Raw genomic sequence first — 24,114 nt, forward strand, 5'->3', positions numbered from 1 at the left:
GGGTGTGTAGGGGCCCAGTGGCAACCTGGGGAACTGGGAAGAGCTTTCTGCCACGAGGGAAAAGAACTGGGCTGCAACACAGCTGGATGCCAGACCTTGGGCAAGTCACTTCCTGTTTGGGGGCCTATTCCACCCTCTCCCTTCTGTGAAATAGAATTGGTCCAGGAGCCCTTTAAATTAGTGTCACTGATTTATTTCTTATAGGCCTGGTGCTATGCATATTTATTTACTCCCCTCAGCAATCCTGTGAGGTCAGAGTTAAGAATCCCATTTCCCTGAAGTTCAGTGGCAGCTACTGGCAGAACTAGGGCGAGAGCCTAGGCCAGTTTGATGCCTTACACTACCACCCCTCACGGTGCGCTTTCACTGAACAATGGATTATTTCTGTGCTGTTCTCACTGCAGGACCTAGGGCAAGTTCTCATCTCTCTCCAGGCCTGCGTTTGCCCACTTGTCTAATGATGGTTTTGAGTAGAATACACTAGGCGTGTAGTGATAATACCCACTTACCTTTTACGAGAGGATCGAGCATAGTAAGAGTTTACAACAGTGCCTGACATGTAAGTGCTCCAGAAAAGTTTATTACTACTGTTATGAAGCAGTAGTTTCGGCTATCAAAGTTTATGGTTTCTCCCTCACTGTGGCTCTGTGCGACCCTGCACAAATGTCTTAACTCCAGGCCTCCCGTCTGCCACTGGGCGCGTTCCAGAAGGACACGCAATCTCCCAGATTTGAGATTTTCAGCCCGGGAGCCTGGATCTACGTCCGAACCCCTGGGGGCGGGACGTGGGCTGTCGCCTTTCTGCGATTGGTGGATCTTCCATAGGCCCCGCCTCCCAGGGCCTCGCCCTGGCCGTCACAGGCCGGCCTCCGGGATTATGCAAAATATAGCCGCCCCGCCCCGCACCCGGATTGGAGGCCTTTGTTTGCCGCTCAACTCCGGGAAACCACCCGCGCGCCGTGGCGGCCAGCAGGTGAGAAGCGGGGAGGGGTTCGCGTTGGGTCTGGGGCGGGTCCTGGCCCCTCGCAGGGTCTCAGTTTCTCCGTCGGCGGAATGGGGAGGGAGAGTGGACAGCATGGGTGGGCTCCGATCCACAGGGACTGCGCAGTTTTCGGCCTCTCCCACGTGGAAACCCCTGAGCACGGGAAGGAGACGGATTGCCGCCCCGGGAATAGGAGGGAGCCCTGGACGGGCTATCAGGGTCCGAGTCCAAACGCCGCCGGCCTACAGGTTGCGCAGTCTCTACCCTCTGGCCTCACTTTCCACCTCCGTGCAATGGGGGAGTTCTCTCTCTCTCTGTCTCTCTCTCTCTCTCTCTCCTCTCTCTCTCTCGCTGGGGTTGGTCACCGGGAGGGGAGGGGTCCTTGGCTGGGCCTCGGGCTGTGTTGGAGGTGTGGCCCGGGTAGCTGTGGTTACCGGGGAGGTGGGACTGGGACTTCTCTGTCGTGGGATTTGTGTGATATTCGCTCACCCGGCAACAACCTGCGCAGCCTGACAACTCGGCGCCGCGCGCCCTCCCCGGACGCCTAACGCAAGTTTCTTTTCCTCTTTTTGGCAGGGGTACGGAGGTAGAGCAAGGGCCAGCATGAGGGTGGGCAGCTCCGACAGTGGTAGGAACTGGAACGAACTGCAGGAATAAGGCCAGCCTCTCTTGGTACGAAGATGGGGAGACTAAGGCCCAAAGAGGGTCTGAGACTTGCCCAGGGGCGCGCAGCGGGGCGGCCGCCGAGCTGGCCTCTCCCCTGTGTGATGGGTCTGGCACAGGCAGAGCCAGAGCCTTCTTGCTGCGCGACTTTGGACAAGACTCTTCCCTGTTCCTTTCCCTGGCTTTTGTTGAAAGAAATGACAGGTTGGAGCGTTTGGAAAGCTTACCTACGTTTGGAAAGCTTCTGCTTCTCAGTAAGAAAGTTGGAAAGGAAATTTCCAAATTGCTGATAACAAACTTAGGCTGTTTTGGAGCTGAGAAGAGAAGCTGAGATTGGCTGCAGTGAAAAGAGACATTGTTTCTGCCCTCTAGAACAGAAGGAAAGGAAATGACTGAAGCTGAAACATGAAGGACTGAGGTTAGATACATATAGGGACTTCCAAAGAGAAATTTCGAGGCACCTCCTTTGGAGTTGGTGGGTTTTATTTTTTGGCTGTTGGTTTTGTTTTGTCAAAAAACGGAATTTCTACCTATCCATTTAATGGGGCCTAAGTCGGTCTCAGTTCTTCAGAAAGAGCGAGAAGGTGCCCATGTGAGGACTTTAGGCAAAGACCCAAAGTCCAGTGGTTTGCATTTGAAACATGTGATTTGGGTTGTTTCTTGCAAGGGGGTTTCATCAGCTCTCATCAGCCTGCAGAGTCTGCCAGAAGTGCCAGGGTTTCCAGAGAGACTGTGAATGGTCCCGACACTGTGGCTGTCATGCTGAGAGGGTGTTTTGGAAACTGGTACACACGAAGGACATTTCAATTTACCCCCATGAAGTGGAGAAGAAAGACTATTTTTTAAGCATCCAGCTGAGTCACCAGCTGAATTTCAGGTCCTTTTTTTGTTTCCTCAGTCCAGGAGGTGGGACAGATCTGGAGACTGAGACTTAGAAGAACTTGGATTGAATCCTCAGCCTGGCTTCAGTTCTGAGTGCCTCAGTTTTCCCCTCTGTAAAATGGGAATGGTAATGCCACTTTAAGGCTCAAGTGAGGTGGCATCATAGAAAGTTTTTAGGCTACATTTTAAGTTTAGAGATGAGGAAACTGAGGCCTACAGAAAGGAAGGCATAACAACGATAATACCGTTGATAATAATAGCTAATGGTTATGGAATGCTATATTCCAGCCACTATGCCAGGGGTTTTACTGCATCGAGTGAGGTCTGGGAGGGCAGGAGCTCTTGTCCATCTTGTCCCCAGTCACCCTCCCCATGCCTAGTACAGAGCCCTACACATAGTAGGTACTCAGTACATTGTTGTTGATCACCTAGTGTTCACATCATTGCCATAAGATGGGTGCTATTGTTATTTTCATTTTACAAATGAGAAGCTTGAGATTCAGAGAGGTTAAGTCACTCATCTGAGGTCACACAGCTCTTCACTGGGATTAGTCGGTTATTACTTTGGGATTTGCAGGGGTGTGTCATCTGGTGAGAGCTGATTGTGTGCATCTCTTCCCGGCGCTGTGTTCAGTGATATTGTCTTGGTAGCTTGAAACTGACCATAATTAGGGTATTTACATTATAGAAATTAGTAAATGCCACATTCAGAGCTTTTGCTTTTTCTTCCTTTCTCCCTTCCTACCTTCCTTCCTTCTTTCCTTCCTCCCTTCCTTCCTTCTTTCCTTCCTTTCTCTCCCTCTCTCTTTCTTTCTTTCTTTCTCTCTCTCTTTCTTTTTTCTAATAAGAGAGCTGCATGTGAAGGGTGTTGGGTGATGGAAGACAAGCCTTGCTCTGCATGGCAGCCAGAAGTTGGAGGGTTCCTGGTGGTACAGGAAGACCAAGGGGAGCCAGGCCAAAAGGCCTGCACCCCACTACAGCTCCCCTGAAGTGTGGGATTTTGGAAGGAAACTTATGAGATGAGGCTCCTAGTCTGTGGTATGAGTTATGTAATGCAGCAGCCCTCTGAATTGGGAACAGTTTGTTGAATTCCAAGCCAAAATGTCTAGCCTTTAACCTGAAAGTGACAACAGCCCGATTTGATGGTCTTTAAGCAGGGAAAGACTTGGTCAGAATGATGCTCTAAGATTTATCCAGCAGCATGTCCTGAAGGGACTGGAGGATGAGTTGGGGGCATGGTGGCCAGGAAGAGGCCCCGGTTGATCAGGGGAGCCAGGAGGAGACTAACAGCACCCCTGGTTTTCTGAGCACCTCCTGTGTGCTAAGACTGGCAAACACTATCCCATTACTTTACAAGCATGTCCCTGAGGACAGTGTTACCCTTAGGCTGTAGATGAGGATATAGAACATATGTTAGGAAACATATCTAAGGTCAGAACCACCAGATTTGGACCCAGGCCTCTGTGCCCCCAAGCCCTCACATTTTTGCTTTCTCAGTCCCTCCTCCATTCCAGCCTACAGTCCCATATTGGCTCTGATCTTCCTTATCAAGTGTCAGCCAAACTCCAGCTCGGCTGCAGAGAGAGACCCCCTGCTCTCAGTGGTGGTCTTGTACCAGCCCCCTGGATCCTTGCCAGCATTCCTCCCACCCCCCCACTCCAAGCTGAGCCTATTGTAGGGGAGGGGCCAGTGAGCAAAGCCAGAGTTGGATGCCCAGCTGTGAGTCTTCTCAGTCTTGGGACCACAGCCAAGGACCAAGGACCGGGAGGGACCTCAGGGTTCAGGAGGCTGCACTCAGCCCCCCACCCCCCAATCAGGGATTCATTCGGAGGGTAATGCTTTACCTGTGGGTGCAGATCCAACTCTGCCCCTAATGTGCTGTGTGACTTTGGGCAAGTTGTGTAACCTCTCTGAGCCTTTTCTCATCTGTTAAATGCCCGACTATGAGGCTCCAATCAGTTAACACATGCCATGTCCCAAGATGTTAAGAGTGGCTAAGGCAGGGATTGCTTCCTTTCCTTTTTTGTGATCTTCACATAATCCTACATGTTGTATAATGGCGATATGTGCCATGTGAAAACTCACATGGTGTCAGAGTCTAAAAAGAGGAAGAGAGAAGTTGTGGGATGAGGATACAGAATGTCACAGAATGTCAGAGCTGCCAAGGCCCTCCAAGAGCCCAGCCACTCTTCCCAACTTTCATAGGCGGGAAACCGAGGAGAGCCAGGCCCAAGGTCTCATCAGAATGAAGCCCTGCACAGACATGCAGCAGTGGCTTTTGTTTGTTTTGCTTTGTTCTTTTAATAATAGTAAATGTTAATTTTACTCTTATTTTTAAAACAACTGTTATTTTGAGAAAACACACATAAGGAAAAAGAGTAAACTTGCCTTAGTTTTCTACCTAATAATAATTATTGTAAACATTTTAGAGGAACTCTCTTTTTCCCTTCCTCTTTCCCTTCTCTTCCTCCACATTTTACAGTGTTTTTCTTTAATGGACTCACACTAGATACACATTATTTTATAACTGGTTTGTTCACTTAAAATATCACAATTTTTTACATCACTTTATTGTCTTCTATAGTATGGCTGTTAATCACTGCATAATATTCCTTTGAGTGGAAATATTTATTTTAATGATCCTCTAGTTATTGGACATTGAGGTTGTTTCCAACTTTTCCACCTACTGTAAGATTCAGTCGCAAAGTGATTAAGATTGTAGTGTCTGGTTTCAGACAGCCTGATTCAAACCCAGCTTACTCTCCTGTGAAATGGGCATAATAATTCCTACCTCCTTGGATTGATATGAGGATTAAATAATGAGCTTCTAATCCATGGAAGGGCCTTTACATAATAGGCACGCAATAAAGTTTTGCTGTTAGCAATGCGTTCCCATCACATGCACTTTTTTTTGTTTGATTCTTTCCATGGAACATAAATTTGAGAGTGTGGGTGTGTATGTGTGCGAGTGTGTGAGCATGAGTGTGTTTTCCTCAATATGACCACACCCTCCTCATGACCCATGTTTCAGTTGGCTGAGGAAGGCCTGTTTCCTCGCCTCCTTAACGATTCAAGGTGGAGACACAGTTTCTAGCTGGGTCAGTGACCCCCAGACCTGGTTTGGGGGCCACAGGGAGAAGAATCACTGGGATATGGCAGCATTTCTCTCCACTTGGTTGGGAGGGCTGGCCGTCCCCTTTTGTGTAAAGGACTCAAAGCTTGAGCTGTGGTTGATATTAGGAGAGCCAGGAAAATTAAACTCAGTCCTGCAGGGAGCAGGCCATATGTGCATTTCATGAATATGGCCAAAGTCATTTATTCATGAGTTTTGTGCCAATTGGGCACTGGCCAGGGCTTTAGGTACATAGCCTCATTGACCAAGGATCCTGTAAAGCCCCATTTTACAGATGAGGAATCTGGAGTTCAGAGAGGTTAAGTGACTTGCCTAAGGCCACACAGCTTTCAAGAGAGAACCTGGAGGCCTCTGATTATTCACGAAGCCCATGTGCCCTGAACACCTGCTTCCCGCAGCCTCCCATCAGCACAGTGTTTCTGCCTGTGTGGGCAAGTGGAATCAAGAACCCAGGAGATTTTATGCTGATAACCTCAAAGAGAATCTCATTAAGCCTCAAGGCTCCAAAGCTACAAGAGGGAAAAGCTTTTCTCCAGCATCACTCAGGCTGGAACTTGGGTCTCCACTTCCCAAGCCAGGCTTCCGTGGGTTCTTCTGGGTTCACTCCTGAAATCCTCCCCTGCTTCCTCATCCCCACATCCCTGTGGATTTTAACTATGGGGGTAAATTCAGCAACCTGGGCAGGAAGGAGTGGGTGACCTTGGGATGGGTTTTCACTTCTTCCCCAGGGAAGGGAGATATCAGGAGCTCAAGTAGGGGCAGAGGGTGAAATAACAGTCTTCAGCCCCCATGAATCCTGAAGTCGCCAGCCCCTGGTTTCCCCCAGGATGGCTGAGAAGCCCGGTGGCTCCACTGTACCCCCTGGACCTCAGGGCATCACGTGAAGGAGTGACTGTCCAGGGCTCATCACATCAGCAAGCAATGCCCATCCCAGTCCTGGACTGTGTCCTGGGAGGCATGGAAAGGGGAAGACTTTAAGAAAGAGATTCACCTTGCCCACTTAGGTGGGGCTTAAGAATGACGGTGGAGAGGGGGAGCAGGGAGGGTCAGCAGTGGGAAAGTGAGTGAGAAACGGCCACCACCATGTTAGAGCATCATGACCCAGGAGCTGGGGGAACAAATGGCCAGGGGCTTACTGGGCTCCTGTGGTGAGGACCAGGCTTGTGCAGCTGTAGCGCTCCAGGCATGCTTCTGATGGAAGTACTCAAGACCTGGCAGTAGGGGCCAAGGTGTTTTGTTTGCTCTTTTGTTTCTCCTGGGTGACCAGGAACTAATCTCTTTCTTTCCCATCTCTGGGCCTCAGTTTGCTGACCCATACAATGGAATCATACCCCTGTCCTGCCTACTTGCCAAAGTGATTCTCAAGCATCTAGTGCCATGAAGGATGAGAAAGCACTTTAGAAAACTGAAAGGCTCTGTGAGGAACCAGAGCCTCCTTATAAAGTTAGAACATTGACTTAGTGAATTGCAATTTGTGGGTAATAAACTCCACTCCTGATTTTCTGGTGCCCAGTTTATTAATAGTCTCCTCAGGCTACACGGTGAGAGCACCAAGCATGGTCGTTAAAGACTCGGGTCCTTTTGTGTCTGAATCTACAGCAGCACTCACCAGCTTTGTGACTATGGGCAAGTTGCTGCAGCTCTCGGGGCCTCTGTTTACCTACCTGTAAAATGGGGATGTCACATCCCCCTCACTGGATTGATGTGAGGGCCGCAAGCCAGGCTGGGGTGACTGGCTAGGTTCAGTAGATCATGCAGCATGTGTTCACTGTGCTTCTCCTGTGTGTGAGGGCCTGTGCCGGGCACAGGGATGTAATGGTACACTTCACAGAGCTCCCAGTGGTCAGGCAGACAGACCTAACATCTAATTCCAGATGGCAAGTCCCTGAGGAGGGCACATGGAGCTGGGATCTGCAAGCTGCCTGCACATTACCGGGGAGAAAAATTGGGGTTGGGTGATGAGGGCGAGCACCGGGTATTTGTCCCCGGGACACCAAGGAGCCCCGTATTGCCCGAGTACGCTGAGGGCAAAGAGACTAGAGCGGCGGCCAGGGTGTGGAGTTTCATCTTCTTTCTCAGAGCAGTGGGCAACTAGCAGAGTGTTTTCAGGACAGAAGGGCTGTGTTTGGACACTTCCATTTTGGAAAGAACCCTTGGTGCAGTGTGAGGAGTGGATTGGAGGGACCTAAGAGCTTTCCAGGAGAGGCTGCTGCAGAAGGCCACGTGGGGATGCAGAGATGGGATGGATTCTGGTGAGATTTGGGAAATAAAATGAATAGCAGTTGATGATGGATTGGTTTGGGGATGTAAGGGAGAGGGGAGTATCCAGGATGACGGTCGGTTCTGGTTTGTGCACTTGAGTGAAAGATGGGCCGAGCTTCGTGGGGAAGGGTGGGTTTGAGGGTAGCAATATAATGAATGAGCTCAGTTTGGTTAAGTATCGACAGAATTTGGCCATGGGTAGAGATAGTGTGCCGTCAGGGAGCACCACACAAGCCAAGGCAGGGAGGAGGGTTGGTAAGAAGTGGGTGTCAAGGAGATAGAACAGAGTGCACAGGAAGCTGTTTCCCTTGGGGTGTGGCGGCTGCCCCTAAGTTGGGTTCGGGGTTATCCAGGGGCCATGGGGCGTGCCTGGTATCAGCAGCCACCTGGCGTTGATGGCAGTGCTGCCTGGGTTAATGGCCAGGGAGGGAGGGTGAGTGAGTGACGGGGTGTCAGGGGAGCCCGCCCCTCACACAATGGCCCACATGGTCACCAGAGCTGGCAGGGAGGGGCCTCATTAGGGTCTGGCTCTGTTGCACGCTTGCCTGGGCTGCGGATAGAGTCCCACCACCCAGATGAGGGTAAAAGGCAGGGAAGGGGATGGGGTGATATAACTGGGATGAGGGCCGCCGGTCCTAGCTTTGCCAGATACTCACAAACTGACCTTGGGAGTAATTCATTCCTTCATTAGTTCGTGTTCCAGACCCCCGGCTCTGCTCTTTGTAAGTGTTACCTCATTGGATCTTGGCAGCAGTGCTGTGAGGTGGCTACTCTTCTTATCCCAGTTATAGAAATGAAGAAACTGAGGCTTGGAGAGGTGAAGCGTCAAACGTCGCAGAGTTAGCAAGAGGTGGGGCTGGGATTTGAGCCCAGGTCTGCACTGACTGGAAAATGCATTTTTCTTTCTCCCACAGGGGTGGTTCCCAAACCTGGCTGCTCACCAGAATTACCTGGAGGGCTTTGGGGACAATACAGTGGCCATATTTTCTCCTTTTTCTTTTTGCTTCCTGAATCAGAATCCCTGGATCCTGGGCGGGGCCGGAGTTGGGAGCCACAACGTGCAGGGACGAGACACTGAGGCCACCCCTCTGCCCTGCTCCTGCCTCTCCGTGTTGGCTCTCGCTGCCCGGGGCACACACACTCGCTGTTCTCAGGGAAAGCCCCGCTGGTTCCCACCTTGCCCTTTGCACTTGCCCTTCCAGAACACTCTGCCTTCAGCCCTTCTTGTGGCTTGTTCCTGCCCATCTCTTCCTTCTGGTCCCTTGTTTGAATGCCACCTTCTCACAGAGATCTTCCTGGCCACCCCCAAACTCTTTGCCCCAACCCATGACTCTCTTACCCACAGATTTTCTACCAGGGCCACACATCCCAGTCACCTGGGATGCTTTAAAATCGCTGATGGGGACTTCCCTTGGGGTCCAGCAGTTAAGACTCCGTGCTCCCAATGCAGGGGGCACGGGTTCGATCCCTGGTCGGGGAACTAAGATCCCTCATGCCGTATGGCGGGGCCAAAAGAAAAAAAAAAATCGCTGATGCCCAAAGACTGAGTCTATGAGTCTGGGTGAACCTAGGCATCAGTATTACCGAAAGCAGCCCATCTCACCCACTCTGTTTCTCTCCATGTTTGTTTATTGTCTGTGTCTCCACTAGAGTGGAGCCAGGGCTTGGCCTGTCTTGTGCCCTGCGATTGAAATTCAGTTCAGTCAGCCAATTCCCCACTTCCATGCCGCCTGGAAAATCCCACTCTAATTGCAGGCCCAGTTTGGGGCAAGGACAGTGGGTGGGATGGCAGGAATCATTGCAGCCTTCCTGAGGTGTTTAGTCGCATATTGGCAGACAGGACAGAGAGTCAGAGCTGGAAGGGTGCCAAGCAAGCATCCAGTCTGGGCTCCCATTGTACAGATGGGCACTGCCCTAGCGAGAGAGGGATCCTCAATCAAGTTCATGCCCTGGATGGTAGGGGCTACGGAGAAGACCCTCAAAGGGTTGAGGCTGCTGGAGACCTCCTTCCAGGCTCAGCATGCTGTGTGACCTTAGCCAAGCCTCTGACCTTCTCTGGGCTTTATTGTCCCCGGTCTGTACTTTGGCTGAGATGGTCCCAAGTTCTGACACTGGAAGTTTCTATGAGTCCTCTCCTGAGCGGTGCCGACATGCAGAGGGCCTGCAAGGGGTTAAGCTCCTCCTGCCCCCCCTCACTCTGCATGCAGACAAACCCCCTCCTTCTGACAAACACTTGTAGGAAATCAGGCTGCGCGCTTCCTGCCGAGGCGAGGCGGCCTCAGCCGCAGCAGGGGCGGGGAGAGGTGGGGAGCGATGCTAGTCTGTGAGCAGCGACTGGGGCTGGCAGAGCGGCCTGGAGGCGGGCCAGGGCGCCATGGAGGCAGGGGGCTCCCCAGGTTTGGAACAAAGACTCCACATGCAGGTCCCCTGAGCCTGGGCCAGCAGGATGGTGGTGGAGCCCGAGAGAGGTGAGGGAGCCGAGGAGGGCGGGGGTTGGGGGAGCCGCCTTTTCCCTGGACGGGCCAGTCACAGGCTCTCTGGGACAGTCCGGGCGGCTGGACCAGCCCAGCCAGGAAGTTGCAGCTGTGGCAGCTGTATTACTTCTCTCTGGCTTAGGGGAGCCCGGCCCCCAGGGCAAGGGTGGATTTGGGGGGGATTTCTTCAAGCCTCAGGATGCTGGATCCCAGCCAAAGCTCTGATTCTGATCTCTGTGAACTTGGGCAAGTTCTGGTCCCTCTCTGTGCCCGGGGTGTCCTCATCTGCACATGGCGAGTTAGCCCCAGGGGCTGCTAAGTGGCTTCAGACATCATGCACTTGTGAGGAGCAGCCAGGAGGCAGCAGGGGGTCCCCACTAAAGAGTGGCCCCTTCTGCCGAGTAAGGACAAGGAGAGGAGCCAGGGATGGGCCGGCAGACCCAGCCCAGCCCTTCAGGCTGGCGGGACAAGAGTCCACAGCAGCAAGGGGCACCTTTCCTCTTTCTCATCGGCCTCTGCCGCCGCCACCGCCGCCGCCTGAGAGAGCTGGGGGCAGGGTACGTCCAGAGGGGGAAGTGGCTGTGCTACACGGCTGGCGGGAACCCCTTGAGAACAGTAGGTCTGTGCCCTGCCAGCTGCTCGGGGAGGGCTGCCGAGTATGGGGCTCTGAGCTCAAAAGCCCAGCCTTTCTGGAGGGGCCCAGCCACTTGGTAAGGGGGTTTTCCTTCCCCTTCCTCTCGCCGCCCCACCAAGTCTGATGGACTTGGTTTCGGAGTCACAAGCCCTGGATTTCAATCCCTGGCCACACTTCCGGACTACGAGGTCTTGTGAAAGGCGGCCGCCTCTCTGTGGCTCAGTTTCCACATCTGGGAGGTGTCAGGGACTGGGTGGGAGCAAGGGGGGTGGTGCCTCGGAGAGCTCTGCTGGATAGTAAGGGACTTGGGAGGGCACGAGGGGGCAGAGGTGGGCTGCGTGGCTGAAGATGGCAGAGGAGAACCTGGGGATTGAGCCATAAAGGGAAGGGACCTGGGGGCAGCAAAGACCCCTGGGGGTGGCTGAGCCACTCGGGAAGTGGACAAAGGGACCACAAGGGTCTCACAGACCCTCGAGAGAGAGAGCCAGCGGCAGAGGTGGCGTGGATGGAGGGAGGAGACGTACAGAAGGACGGGGAATGGGTGGTGCCTCCTTGTGGGGCTAGTCTCTCTGGGGCTGGCAGGGCCCCTGAACCCTGGAGAAACCAGTCCCACAAGGACAGCCCAGCCCTTGAAGGGACTTAGTGCTCACGGGGCTCTCCTGGGCTCCCAACCCCACTGCCCCTCGGGAGCAGCCCTGTGCCCTCGAGAAGGCTGTCTAGAACCACCCTGTCTTTGGCCGCCATTCAGGGACCCCTGCCATAGCTCTCTGTCTAGTTCTGTTCGTACTTTCAGACCTCTGTGCCTTCGCCTGTGCTGTTCCCTCTGCCTGGAATGCCGTTCCTCATTCTTCTCCCCCAACTCCTCTTTGTCTCTCGGGCCCAGCTTCATGCTTCCTTCGACAGTAATCCTTCTGTACCCCACCCCATCTGAAATTTTGGAATGCTTTTACTCAGGTCTGTGTTCCTCGTGTCTTGTGTGGTGCTTGGCACACAGTAAGAGATCATAGGTTTTCTTAATTTGCACCCACTGGGTGCTCAATATATATCTTTGTTACTCTGAAGTGGGACCTCAGGGAGGAGGAGGGGGTTAACTGTTTGGGGTCTGTGGTCCTCAGAAGCCAACAAGTCAACCAGGAACCTCAAAGTTCACTGAACCCCATCCCCTACCTCCCAGCCCACCCTAACAGCGCGCCACTCCCCATGGTTGCGAGAGCAGGTGGCATTTTCTCCATCTTACAGTGAGGAAATCCTAAGCCTAGCAGTTCACGGTGGAGCGACAGCACCAGGGCCAGAAGCTGGTCTCCAGACACCCTGCCTGCTTCTCTTCCACAGCAGCCCAGTGAGCAGGTGTCCTTGTCCCAGCATGAGGTCAGCATGTGCTTGGCCCTCGTGTGTGTTTGTTGACTGACTGGCTGACCGACCGGTCCTGGACTCCACGGCACCCAGGGCTGTGGCGTGTGCGAAATGCAGAGCTTTTGCTCATGAGAGGCTCACAGGTTTGGGGGCCTGGGGAACATGTGCAAAACTCCAGCCAGTGACTGCAGCTGCCTCCAACCAGTGGCTTGCCCTGATCACAGTGAGATTTCTGCAATGACTGAGTCATCCCAGGAGACAGGATGTTCCTCTTTGTGCACCCGGGGCCTCTGTGATTGGACGGGCTGCTCTGTGGCACGGCTAGAAAAAAGCCCTTTAGAAGTCAAAAAAAACCCACATGCCTCCCCCAGCCACTTCCTTGGTGGAGGTTTCAGAAAGCGAAAAGCAAAGGCTCTTAACACCTTCCACACCTGCCATCGTGGCAGGGTCCAGAAGGCCTAGTCAAGGTCAAAGGGTGGGCCTTGCCTGGGACGCTGGTTTAAAATGCGGACTCCTGGGCCCCATCCCAGGCCCATGGAGTCCCACTCTCTTCGGGTTGACCTTAGGGATCTGCATTCTTAGAGGATTCTTAAGAGCACTCAAGCTGGCAGGGATTTCCAAGAGGGGTACAGGCACCCCGAGAGGGTGTGGAAAGCAAGGATTAGAACTTCCTTTTAAAATATTTATTTTCTATTGGATCTTTTTAAAAATTCAATTTTGGATATATTTTTTCTAACATGTAATATATTTGTGTGAGAATGCATGCGGATGATGTTATAAGAAATACATGTTAGGTATATGAGCAAATATATTTTTCATGATGAGTTGTATGATTTAAAAAAAAAAAAAACACTGGAGACCACTCACTGGGCCGAAATCGACAGTTCCAAATCTTGCTGTCACTAACCAGCCGGGTGATCTTGGTCAAGTAACTATTCCATGCTGAGTTCTGGTTTTCTCATTTGAAGAATAGTTTTCCTATGACCTACTTACCTGTTTGGGGTGAGGGCAGATCGAGAACAGGCAGTAAAGCTTCTAGCCTGGGTGGGCCCAGCGAGGGCCCAGCATATGTGGCGGGGGTCATGCGGAGGCTTACAGGGTGATCTGGGGGAAATTCAGGGAGGAGGGAGGAAGATTGTGTCGGGGGAAGAGGGTGAGGCCCCTGAGACCAGAGTGGGGACAATGTTAGTCCCCGTTCCTACCCCAGCCCTTGAGAAGGCAGCAGCCAATCCCTGGGGAACTCTCTATCCAGAAATAGTTGCCTGCTGACTTTTCCCAACGGTATGAACCAAGGCTCTGACCAAGACCCAATGGCACACGAGGCTGCAGGGACAAACACAGGGCGTGTCTGTCCTGGGAGGCCTGGAGTTATTCTCATTGGGTCCACAGCACGGAGGGAAGAGCCGGGACCCAAGCTGCAAGATAACCTCTCGTACCAGCCTTGTCCCGACCCATGTGTGGCTTCAGCCAAGGCCCCTCTGCTCTCTGGGCCTCAGTTTTCCTGCCCGTAGAGTGGGTGCTTTGCATGAGCTCCTTGGGTGGGACCATGCCGCTGCCCTGTCAGCCTTGTGTTTCCAGGGCTCCGAGGAAGCGCTTGGGGCTGTTGGCCATAGCGGGATGGGAGGGAGAGAAGGGAGAGAGGGAAAGGAGGAGAGGATAGAAGGCAGGCGGGGAGGAGCCCTTCTGCAGCCATGCTTCCCGTGCCACAGGTCCCTGTGCAACCAGGCTCTCCCTCTGGTTCATTCTCCCCAGGCAGCCAGAGAGAAACTTCTAACTGCACCTCGACGTGCTCTCCCGTGGTCTGCATGCCCACACTCTCTGCAGTCAGAGCCCCAGCTCCTGCCTCCACTAGCACAGCCATCCGGAAACCACCTACATGTCGCCCCCTCCTTGTACTTGGCCTTGGTACTTGATGGAACCCCTGCCTGAAAAATTTTTTTTAATTGAGGTGAAATTCACATAACATAAAATTTAACCATTTTAAAATGAACAATTCAGTGACATTTAGTATACTTATAAAGTTGTACAAGCACCACCTCTGCCTTGTTCCAAAACATTTTCATCACCCCAAAAGGACGCCTTGTGCCCATTCAAGCAGTCACTCCCCTCTCCCCACTCCCCCAGCTAAAGCACTAGTCAGCTTTCTCTCTCTATGGATTTACCTATTGTGGATATTCCGTACGGATAGAATCACACAGTATGTGAACTTTTGTGTCTGGCTTCTTTCACTTAGCGTCACGTTTTTGAGACTCATCCTCGTAGCACGCGTCAGGGCTTCACTCCTTTTAGTGGCTGGATGATATTCCAGTGTGTGGATAAACCACAACTTGTTTGTCCATTCGTCCACTGATAGACCTCTGGGTTGTTTCCACCTTTTGGTGATTGCAAATAGTGCTGCTAGGAAAGTGCATGTACACGTATTCGTTTGAGTACCTGTTGTCAATTATTTTGGATACTGGAATGCTCTTTTCACCGGTCCCCCACTCACGATCTGAAATCTTACCCAAGAGCGGGTCAGGAAGGTTCCCAGAGGGTGTGGCCTCTAAATGGGACCTATCCTGACTTCCTGGGCCTGCCCTGGACCCCCAGGGCCCCTCCCCGAGCTTTCCCATCGCTCTCACTTTGATCTCTAGGTGCCAGGTTGTTTGTCTGCTTCCTCCTGGGCCCTCAGTTCTCCTGTGAGCAGGGCCTGTGCCCTGGCGCCCACGTGTGGAGCCTGGCACATGGTAACAGGCACCAGCACACATGGGACACCTGCTGTGTGCCGGCCGCTGGCCTCCTTATCCCATATCTCAGGTGATTTTATAAAACTCTTGAGAGAGAGAGGAATTATTACCCCAGTTTTACTGATGAAGAAATCCAAGGTGGAGTGATTTGGCCAAGGTCATGCAGCTTCAAAGAGGTGGAGCCAGGAGCTGAACCAGGGCTTCTAACTCCAGAGCCCCTGCTAGTAATCTCTGCTTCTGAAGAAAGGAGGGGATTCAAGGATTAATGCTCTCCATTTGATTGTGTCCCCGACAGGCCACAGGCAGGATGGCTGGTGCTGAGAGGAGCCGGCGGGAACTCTGGTGCCCATAGGGGCAGCTCCATCTCCTGAAGATGAAGGGGCCCAGGTGAAACTCAGGCCAGGCCCAATGGCCAGCTCCAAGACGGAGGTCCACTGGGCCGAGTCAGGCCTGGGAAAGGGGCCCCGGCGGAGGCGCTGGGCCTGGGCCGAAAAGGGGAAGGATGCTGATGGGAGTGGCACATGCAGCTTGGTAGAAGAGGTGCCCTTTCCCAGTGCCACCAGCCCTGAGCTCCTGGAGGACTTCCGCCTGGCCCAGCAGTGCCTGCAGCCACTGGAGTGGAGGGGCCCAGACTCACAGCCTGATGGGCACCCAGATCCTGAATCAGGAGAGTCTGCAGAAGAGGGTGAGACCGGCTCCCCTGCAACCCCACAGTGGGGTCCCCCAAACATTCCCCCCTTCTGGCGGGAGGCAGGAATAGAGAGAGTTTCCAAAAATTTTTTAAGTTAAAAAAATAAAAAATAAAAATCTACGAAGCCTATACGCGGGCCTCTCACCGTCGTGGCCTCTCCCGTTGCGGAGCACAGTCTCCGGACGCGCAGGCTCAGCGGCCATGGCTCACGGGCCCAGCCGCCCCGCGGCACCTTCCCGGACCGGGGCACGAACCCGCGTCCCCTGCATCGGCAGGCGGCCTCTCAACCACTGCGCCACCAGGGAAGCCCTAAAATTTTTTTAAGATTTAAATTATATAAGCAATACTGTTCATTGCAGAAAAATCAGAAAATATAAGCCAAAGGAGAAAAAACTAAAAATTACTTATTATCCAGATAGCTGCTCTCTGTCATATGTGTGTGTGTGTGTGTGTGTGTGTGTGTGTGTGTGTGTGTATATAAATGTAGTATGAATATGTAAGAGTATTCTACAAACTCTATTGTAACTTGCTTTTTTGTAACTTAATAGACATGAACGCTTTCCCAGCTTATCAAATATTCTTCCACAAGTCATTTCTAATGTCTGCTTAGGAATTCCGTGGTGTGGATATTCTCTAATTTGTTGGGCCAGTCCTCTTACTGCTGGGCATTTAGGTAGTTTCTCAGTTTTTGCTATTATAAATAATGCAGAGATATGTCATTAGTATATCTTTGCACACTTAATTTGATAATAACCTTGATATTTTAAATTGCTTGGTCCAGGCGTTCTACCCATTTCTACGATTTTTTAAAATCCCAATTAGCAATGAGAATGATGGCTTCCCTTGTTTTCTAAAATAACTGTTTTCTTTGCATCAAGGACAATTGAGACTAAATTCCTATCTTGGCTCAACAAGTCCCTTCTCCTCTCTGAATCTTGGTTTCCCCATCTGTGAAATGGGAGTAATAACACCTTTGAGCTTGATTACATAGTGATTATTGCATTCGAATATGAATGAAACGCCCCTGTCTTAGGATTCTGGGATCAGGCAGGCCCCCGTAGATGTCAGAGAAACCATCAGGCTGATAGTAGATTGTGCAGTGACCCCAAGTTCCTCATGCCAGGTCTGTTTAAAAGTGGGGTTTGCCCACAGCGACCCACTCAGGAGCCATTTCTGAGCTCTCCTTAGGGAATGGTGACAGGGATACACTGGGATGAAAGGGCAGAGGCATCTCTTCCTGAGGTCACATGGTAACCCCCTGCTGTAATGTAACAGCTGCCGCCATGTTCTGTGCCCTCACTGTGTGCCAGGCAAAGGGCTGGGCAGGGCACAAGCCATATCTCCACCTTTCCTCACCACCTTCTTCCAGGTAGGAGAGAATAGCCTCCAGGTAGAGTAAAGATTGCCACAGAGGTCAGCTACTTGTTCATGGTGCCCTATGAGGGATCAGAAGAGCCAGCATTGAAGCCAGGTCTGCCCAGTTCCAAAGCCCGATCTCTTCATCCCACTGCATGACCCCCATCAGCAGAGACTAACTTGCCTGCATAGCTGGGACCTTGCTTCTAAGTCCAGGACTGCTCTGAACCACTGCATGATCTTTGGCAAGTTACTTAACCTCTCTGGGCTTCAAGTGCACTGCTGCAAACGAGGGAGTCTCGCTGAAGGAGATTCCAAGGAGATGAAAGATGTAGAGGTGCCAAGGGTAGGGGGAAGAGCATGGGGAAGCACAGAGTGATATAAGGATTATGACAAAGGTGCATCTGGCCAGAGCAGAGAGTCTGTGCTTGGTGGTACCCAGACTGTATCTCATGAAACTTTGAATCTGTGCCAGAGGCTGACACAGGGTCTAGGACAGAGGAGGTGCTCCATAAGCACTGACTGCACAGATTATGCACAGATGGATGAATGAATGGGTAGGTGGATAGGCAGATAGGTGAATGGATAGATAGCTGGATGGATAGGTAGGTGAGTGGGTGTTGGATGGGTGAGTGGGTGGATGGGTGAGTGGGGTGGATGAATGGATATTTCTTGAGCATCTAATAATTATAACAACTATCCATTTTCTGGGAGCTTTGCATGCCTTACTATCCTCCTTCCTTCTTTCCTTCTTTCTTTTCAGCCAACAAATATTGAGCACCTCCTCTGCAAATACAGTCATAAATAAAAACAGAGCGCATCCTTGCCCTCATGAAGCCTACAGTGTAGTGGGGGAGGAAAATATTAATGAAAGAATCACATAAATAAATGGAAAACTGCAGCTGTAATAAATATTTCAAAGTAGAGGTATTCAGTCATATGAAAGCCTATAAAAGAGAGCTTTTGACCTAAGTTAGAGAGATCAGAGAAGATTTCCTTGATGCGGTCAAGGTTGAGTTAATGTATGCAGGACAAATAGGAGTTAACTAGACAAAGGGAGGGAGAGAGGACCCTAGCAGAGGGATAGGCGTGTACAAAGGCCTTGTGGTAGGAGAGGATGTGGCATGGCTAGAGCAGGGAGAGACTGAGGGGAACCATGGAAAGAGATGGAGCAGGAGAGCTAATGGGGGGTGGAGACAGGGACCTTAGGACCATATTAAAGGTTCAGCTATCTCCTGGGAACAACAGGAAGACAGTGAAGTGTTTTCATATGGAGAATAAGAGTGAGGATTGAGATGATTAGGTGGCTGCTGCAGTGGTCCAGGCAAGAGAAGATGTAGACTTGGGCAAACCTGGTGGTTCTGGACTCTAGAGCAGCAGGTGAGTTTGAGAGCACCATAGAAGGCAATCAGGACAGGACCAGGTGACAGATTGGCTTGCGGGAGATTGGGGGAGGGAGATGGCAAAGATGCCCACCAGGCTTCTGGTTTGTGCAGTTGGGTGGGATGACGTTTCCATTTGCTGAGACAGGAGACGCTAGGGGGACAACCAGGTTTGAGGACTGAGTTTGGAGGACCTTTAAGACAACTAGAGGAGGTGTTCGAAAAGTATTTGGCTCTATGGAGGGGATCGCTGGGCTTCTTGCCGTCACCATGTGATGAGGAAATGAAAGCCCAGAGGAGTGAGATGGCCTAGGTAATGTGACACAGTGAGTCCAGACCTGGCGTATACTAAGCAATGACCTGTCTTTCCAGAGTCTGAAGCAGAGGATGTGGACAGCCCAGAGAGTTCCAACTTGCCACTCAACTGGCCCCCGCAGCAGGATCCTCAACTGGACATGCCTGAAGAGGAGCCAGATGAAGCCTTGGGAGGTCCTGAGGTCCGGGAAGCTGGAGAGAGCTCCCCAAGGTTGGGGTATGAGGCTGATCTCAGCTCGGGGGGCAATGGGGACAGCAGCCCCATGGCTCTGGGCTGGGGTCAACCCACAGGCTGGGTGGCTTCTGACCAACAAGCCAGTGGAGACAAACTTCGAGAACATTCTGAGGTCAACCCAACTGTTGACCTCAGCTCTGCCAGGTCATGGACCAGTGGAACTGTGAGCCTCAACCCCAGTGGCAGTCTGGATTCTACCTGGGAAGGAGAGACTGATGTCCCCCCGCCCGCTGCCCTGGCAGAAACTTCACCCCAGAGCTCCAGCCACCACCTCCTAAACCCAAACGATAGAACTGGAGGAAGCGTTACTCTGGCGACGGCCACGGAATTCCTGGAGTCCTCAGCCCCTCCAGCCCAGAGCGTCCAGTGTCCTGCAGATAGATGGAGGAAAGAAACCACTAGCCTCTCAGGCCCTCAGCCCGGGGACCAATCCTGGAAGCGGACACGGATATCACCTAAGCCGCTCCCTTCCCGATTCACCGGCTCCATGAGCCCCCTGAAGCCTCCACCTAGGCCAGCTCGACAGGACAGGCCGCCACCCAGGCTGGGGGCCACTCTGGCTGGTCACTCATCTTCTGATGCCCCCAAGTACGGCCGGGGGAGGCTGAACTACCCGCTCCCTGATTTCTCCAAGGTGGGACCCCGGGTTAAGTTCCCCAAAGATGAGACTTACCGCCCCCCCAAAGCCAGGAAACACAGCAGGCTGCCTGAGGGCCCTGCCAGGCCACTGACCTTCAAGTCACCTGCCGAGATTGTGCGGGAGTTGCTGTCAAGCAGCGGAGAAGTCTGCCCGGGAGAGGACCTCCCTCCTACTCACCCCACCACCAGGGTACCCCGAGAATTTCAGACGCCCGAACAGGCCACCAAGCTGGTCCATCAGCTCCAGGTAAGCCCAACTCACTTCTACACCAAGGTACCTTTTGGTCTGGGTTTGCAGGCTGGTCGGGGTAGGGGGCCTTGGGGCTCAGCCAGGGGTCCCCTGCGATGAGGACAGTGCCAAGCCCTTGGCTCAAAAAAGCAGTGATTTCACTCATGCTGCAAGGGTAGGCCGTGTTTGTTTGTTTTTAACTCCTGCTATGAAAAACTCAAAATATATACAAGAGAGAAAATAGTATAACGAACCCCCACGGACCCATCGCCCAGCCCCGGACGACCTTTTTCATCTATGGTCTCACCTGTTCCTCCTCTCACCCTACTGAAGTATTCTGAAGCAAATTTCAGGCTTCAAATCATTTACCCCCAAATATTTTAGTGTGTATGTCTAAAGATAAGGAATGGCTCTTAAAGATAACCATACTCTCAGCATACCTAAAACTTAACAGCAATTCCTTAATGTCAACCAACGTCCAGTCAGTTAGTGTTCACGTCTCCCACTCTGTCTCATAAATGGCTTGTTTAGTTTGGTTTGTTCGAATCAGGATCCAAACTCGGCTCAGATCTTGTATGCGGTCGATGTGCCTTTTCAAGTCTCTGCGCACCACCTCCCCAGCCTGCCTTTCTGTTTGCATTCTTTGTCAAATCTCTTTCTTCCTTGTAATTTATTTGTTAAGGAAACCGGTTTCTGTCCTGTAGACTCTCCCACACTTTGGGGTTTGCTGACACACTCTCTGATATTTCTTCATGCGTTGCGTCCTGTGTTTTGCCCAGTTAGAGGCAGAGGTGTTTTCGAGTTGTCGTCCTCTGTTTATTTCCCCCCAGATCACGAGCTCTGTGCCGGTAGGGATTTTTTTTGGAGAGCCCATCACAGGTGCTGCCTTCAGGAGGTGTAAACTGCCTCCCGGTCTCTCATTTGTGGTGTTAAGGACCCCTGATGGTCGCTGCCCTGATCCAGCCTTTCACTGGGGGTGACAGAGTGGTAGTATCCTAATGCTAGCATTCCTGCTGCATTTATTTGCAGGAAATCTTCTATAAAGTGAAACGTGCCCTCATCAACTATTTGGTTACCAAGGCCTCGTTCACATGGGAAAGACAGGAGAAACGCTTGATTCTGCCCTTCTAATTACCAGTATTCAGAACAATGCGTCAGTTCCCTGGCCTCCTTCAAAGGCGACCAGTGACACTTGTTCTTGCTTTTCCCCTGTAATGACATGTTTTAGGAAGCTCTTCAGTTTTGTTTACGGCAAATAGTGACTCTGAGTAAAGGCAACTGTGATTTTCAAGTCTTCTACTTTTCTACTTCCGGACGCTTAGATGATTCAATCAGCCATTAAAAAATACTTATTAAGCACATATTACTTAATTCCTGGGAACGCAGCAGTGGGGAAGACAGATGAGGGCAGGGAATTCGGAGAAATAAGCAAGTAGCTACGGTTATGCATCGAGGCGAACCAGCCCGAAGGCCCCCATCCCTGACTCACTGTCAGGGATGTAGAAGAAGGGATGGCGGAGGAGTTGTCCTGCCACCTCTGACCCCCCAGAATTTGGCCGTGGGGGTCTGTATTGCACGTGAGCCTGAAGGGGTCTGCTGAGCTACCACTACAGAGCTCTTTCACTCCGAGGCACCCAGAGGCCCCCTTTGGGGAACGGGTTCCCTGCGAGGGGTCTCACAGTGAGGGGCCTGGTGCGTGACCTCATCGCACACCCCCATCTCCTGCAGGAAGACTACCACAAGCTCCTCACCAAGTACGCTGAGGCCGAGAACACCATCGACCAGCTGCGCCTCGGAGCCAAGGTACTGGGCCCGGTGGGCTGGAGCGGGGCGCTCGGCAGGCCCCGGGGATAGAGGAACCCGGTCCTTCCTTGTTCTACCACAAGGTCACTCTGTGACCTGGGGCAGTGACCTTGCCCTCCCCAGGCTCAATCTCCTTTACTGTTGATGAACTTTGAGTCCTTGAATGCTGGAATCCAGGGTGCCCAGGAATTTTCACCAGAAGCTCTCTCCTTCTAGATGAGCTCTGGAGTGAGACCACCTAGGCGCAACTCCTGGTTCCATTACTGACTAGCTGTGTGACCTTAAGGAAGTTACTTGGGCTCTCGAGCCCCAAGGGAGTAGCACAGAATTTCTGCATCAGATCACACCTTTGCCTTTCTCCTCCCACGTCTTCTCACCCACAGCTTCTCTCCTCACTGAATGTCTAGTGTGGGACAGGGGCGCGGCCGGGGGGGGGGGGGGGGGGGGGGAGGGGGGGGGCGGGGGGCAGGAATCCACCACCCCCACCCTACCCAGGCTCCACCCCATCTAGGGGAAGCTGTGAATTCTGCACTTGGGACCTTCCCCTTTTGTGAGGTGAGGCAGGAAGTGGGGCTCTCACAGCCCCTCCTGGTTTCCTGTTTACCTCTACCCGCCTCTTGCCCCATCAGGCAGCAGCGGAGGAGGGGTGGGAGGTGGGGTGCAGAGATGCAGACCCTCCCTCTCACGACCCCCCCACACCAGCCTGGGCTGTCCCCTGCCAGGCCTCTGCCCTCCACCGTCTAGCGACGCTTCTTTTGTGAAATGTCGCCGAGGCAGCCACGATGAGGAAACGAAGGGGCCCAACTGTAAAAGGGGGTTAATCGGGCCTCCTAGGAGCCAGTGGGGTCCCCCCCCGCCGCCGCCCCATGTCTTAAGGCTTCTTCCACCTCTCTGAGGCAGTTTCAGGGGCCGAAGGGATGGGGGTAGTAGAGGGCTTGGTGAGGCATCCTCTCCGGGGAAACCACATTTTCATGGCCGCAGGCTCCTAGGAGGTCTGAGGGGAAAGGAACCTGGTCATGGGGTCCAAATCCTCAGCTCCCCTATCTCACCCCAGGAGGGACCCCAGGAGGGGCCTAGGTTGCCAAAGGTCAAGGTCAGGGTCAGAGGCTGGGAATATCTCCTCCCTCCCTCCTTTCCTTCCTTCCCCCTTTACTTATTTAAAGGAATTCGTTCGTGTATGGAAAGTATGTACCTGGCACCTGGCAAGTACTTCCTAAGAGTTAAGGAATATTATTATGATTAATAGTATTAATATGAAGGTGTTCACTGGGTGCCCATGTGTGCCAGGCAGGGGGACACCATGGGGGCACAGCCGTGTGCGTCTCGGGGACACTCCCCTGTCCCAGTGGGGACTCACCACGTGCACCTACACCAGCCCGGCTGGTGACCCAGACCCCTGCGGGTGTGAGGGTGCAGACGAGGAAAGGTTGGAGAGGCCAGGAATGGTTCAGCATTAGCTCACCTGGCCTTGCTTTCTGGAAGAATGACCCCTTGGCCTGAGGGTTCTCCTTCAGAGATGGGTGACCACAGGTAAGCTGGACTCTTCTGGAAGCGGGACGATCCTCTCCGCGCCCTGGGAAGCAGTACAGGCAGGGCTGAGGAGGACGTGGAGCCTGAGTGGGGATGGGCCTTGCCGGGCTCCACAGAGCCTGAGGGAGCCGAGATTCCAGCCGGCCTTCTCACCGTGTCCGCAGCTCTGTAGACCCTACCCCCAAAGGTTCGGGAAACCCCAGAGCAGCTGCCTACTCAGAGCCCTTTGCCAGGGAGCCCAGCTCACAGAGGTAGAAGCGGTACTGCTCCCCCCAAGGCTGAGCTGGCTGAAGTGACCTCCCCGGGGCCCGTGGCACTCTTCTCAGAGCCCCCAGGGGGAGAGCTAGACCCCAGGACCCCAGGCCTGGCTCTAGGGCGGCAGCCGTGGGGGAGACCAGGGGAAGGAGACTGGCATTTGCCGAGCAGTACAAAGGTACCAGGCCTCAGGCTGGGTACACTGCCAGAGTCCTGTCATTTGATCCTCTTCACAAGAGGAAACTGAGGCTCAGCCAGGCGGAGCGGTTTGCTCAACATCCCACGGCTTGTAAGGGGTGAAAAGTGAGGGACTAAAGTACGTGTGCCTGGTTCCAGAGCGGGCACTACTTTCCCCGTGCCTGGGTGTGCCCAGCTCGGGCCCTGGCAGTGGGTATGTGGCAGAGACGTGACGAGGCGGAATGATGATGTCACAGTGACAATATCAGTGGTAATACATGATGTTTACAGACCACGGTCCTCAGTCATTTACCACGGGGGAAACTGAGGCACAGAGGTGAAGGGCTTTGCTCAAGATCACTCAACAAGTAGGTGCCAGAGCTGGGGTTTGAG

General features: G+C 52.8%; 1 protein-coding gene across 2 annotated transcripts in view; it reads left to right on the forward strand.

The window, feature by feature from the left end:
* Window positions 1–927: 927 nt before the first annotated feature.
* The window catches only part of AKNA (AT-hook transcription factor), a 52,491-nt gene continuing 29,304 nt past the window's right edge, over window positions 928–24,114 (forward strand). The window contains exons 1-4 of one of the 2 annotated variants that reach the window (XM_059071315.2): window positions 928–973; window positions 15,405–15,794; window positions 18,911–19,974; window positions 21,685–21,759. In XM_059071315.2, coding sequence (XP_058927298.1) covers window positions 15,518–15,794; window positions 18,911–19,974; window positions 21,685–21,759 — 1,416 coding nt within the window. In that variant the 5' untranslated portion in view covers window positions 928–973; window positions 15,405–15,517. Of the gene's footprint in view, window positions 974–10,269; window positions 10,391–15,404; window positions 15,795–18,910; window positions 19,975–21,684; window positions 21,760–24,114 lie in introns of those variants that run through there. The other variant, XM_067040899.1, reaches the window with a different exon arrangement.

The sequence above is a fragment of the Kogia breviceps genome, chromosome 8 (genome assembly GCF_026419965.1).
Source record: "Kogia breviceps isolate mKogBre1 chromosome 8, mKogBre1 haplotype 1, whole genome shotgun sequence".
Lineage (NCBI taxonomy): Eukaryota > Metazoa > Chordata > Mammalia > Artiodactyla > Physeteridae > Kogia > Kogia breviceps.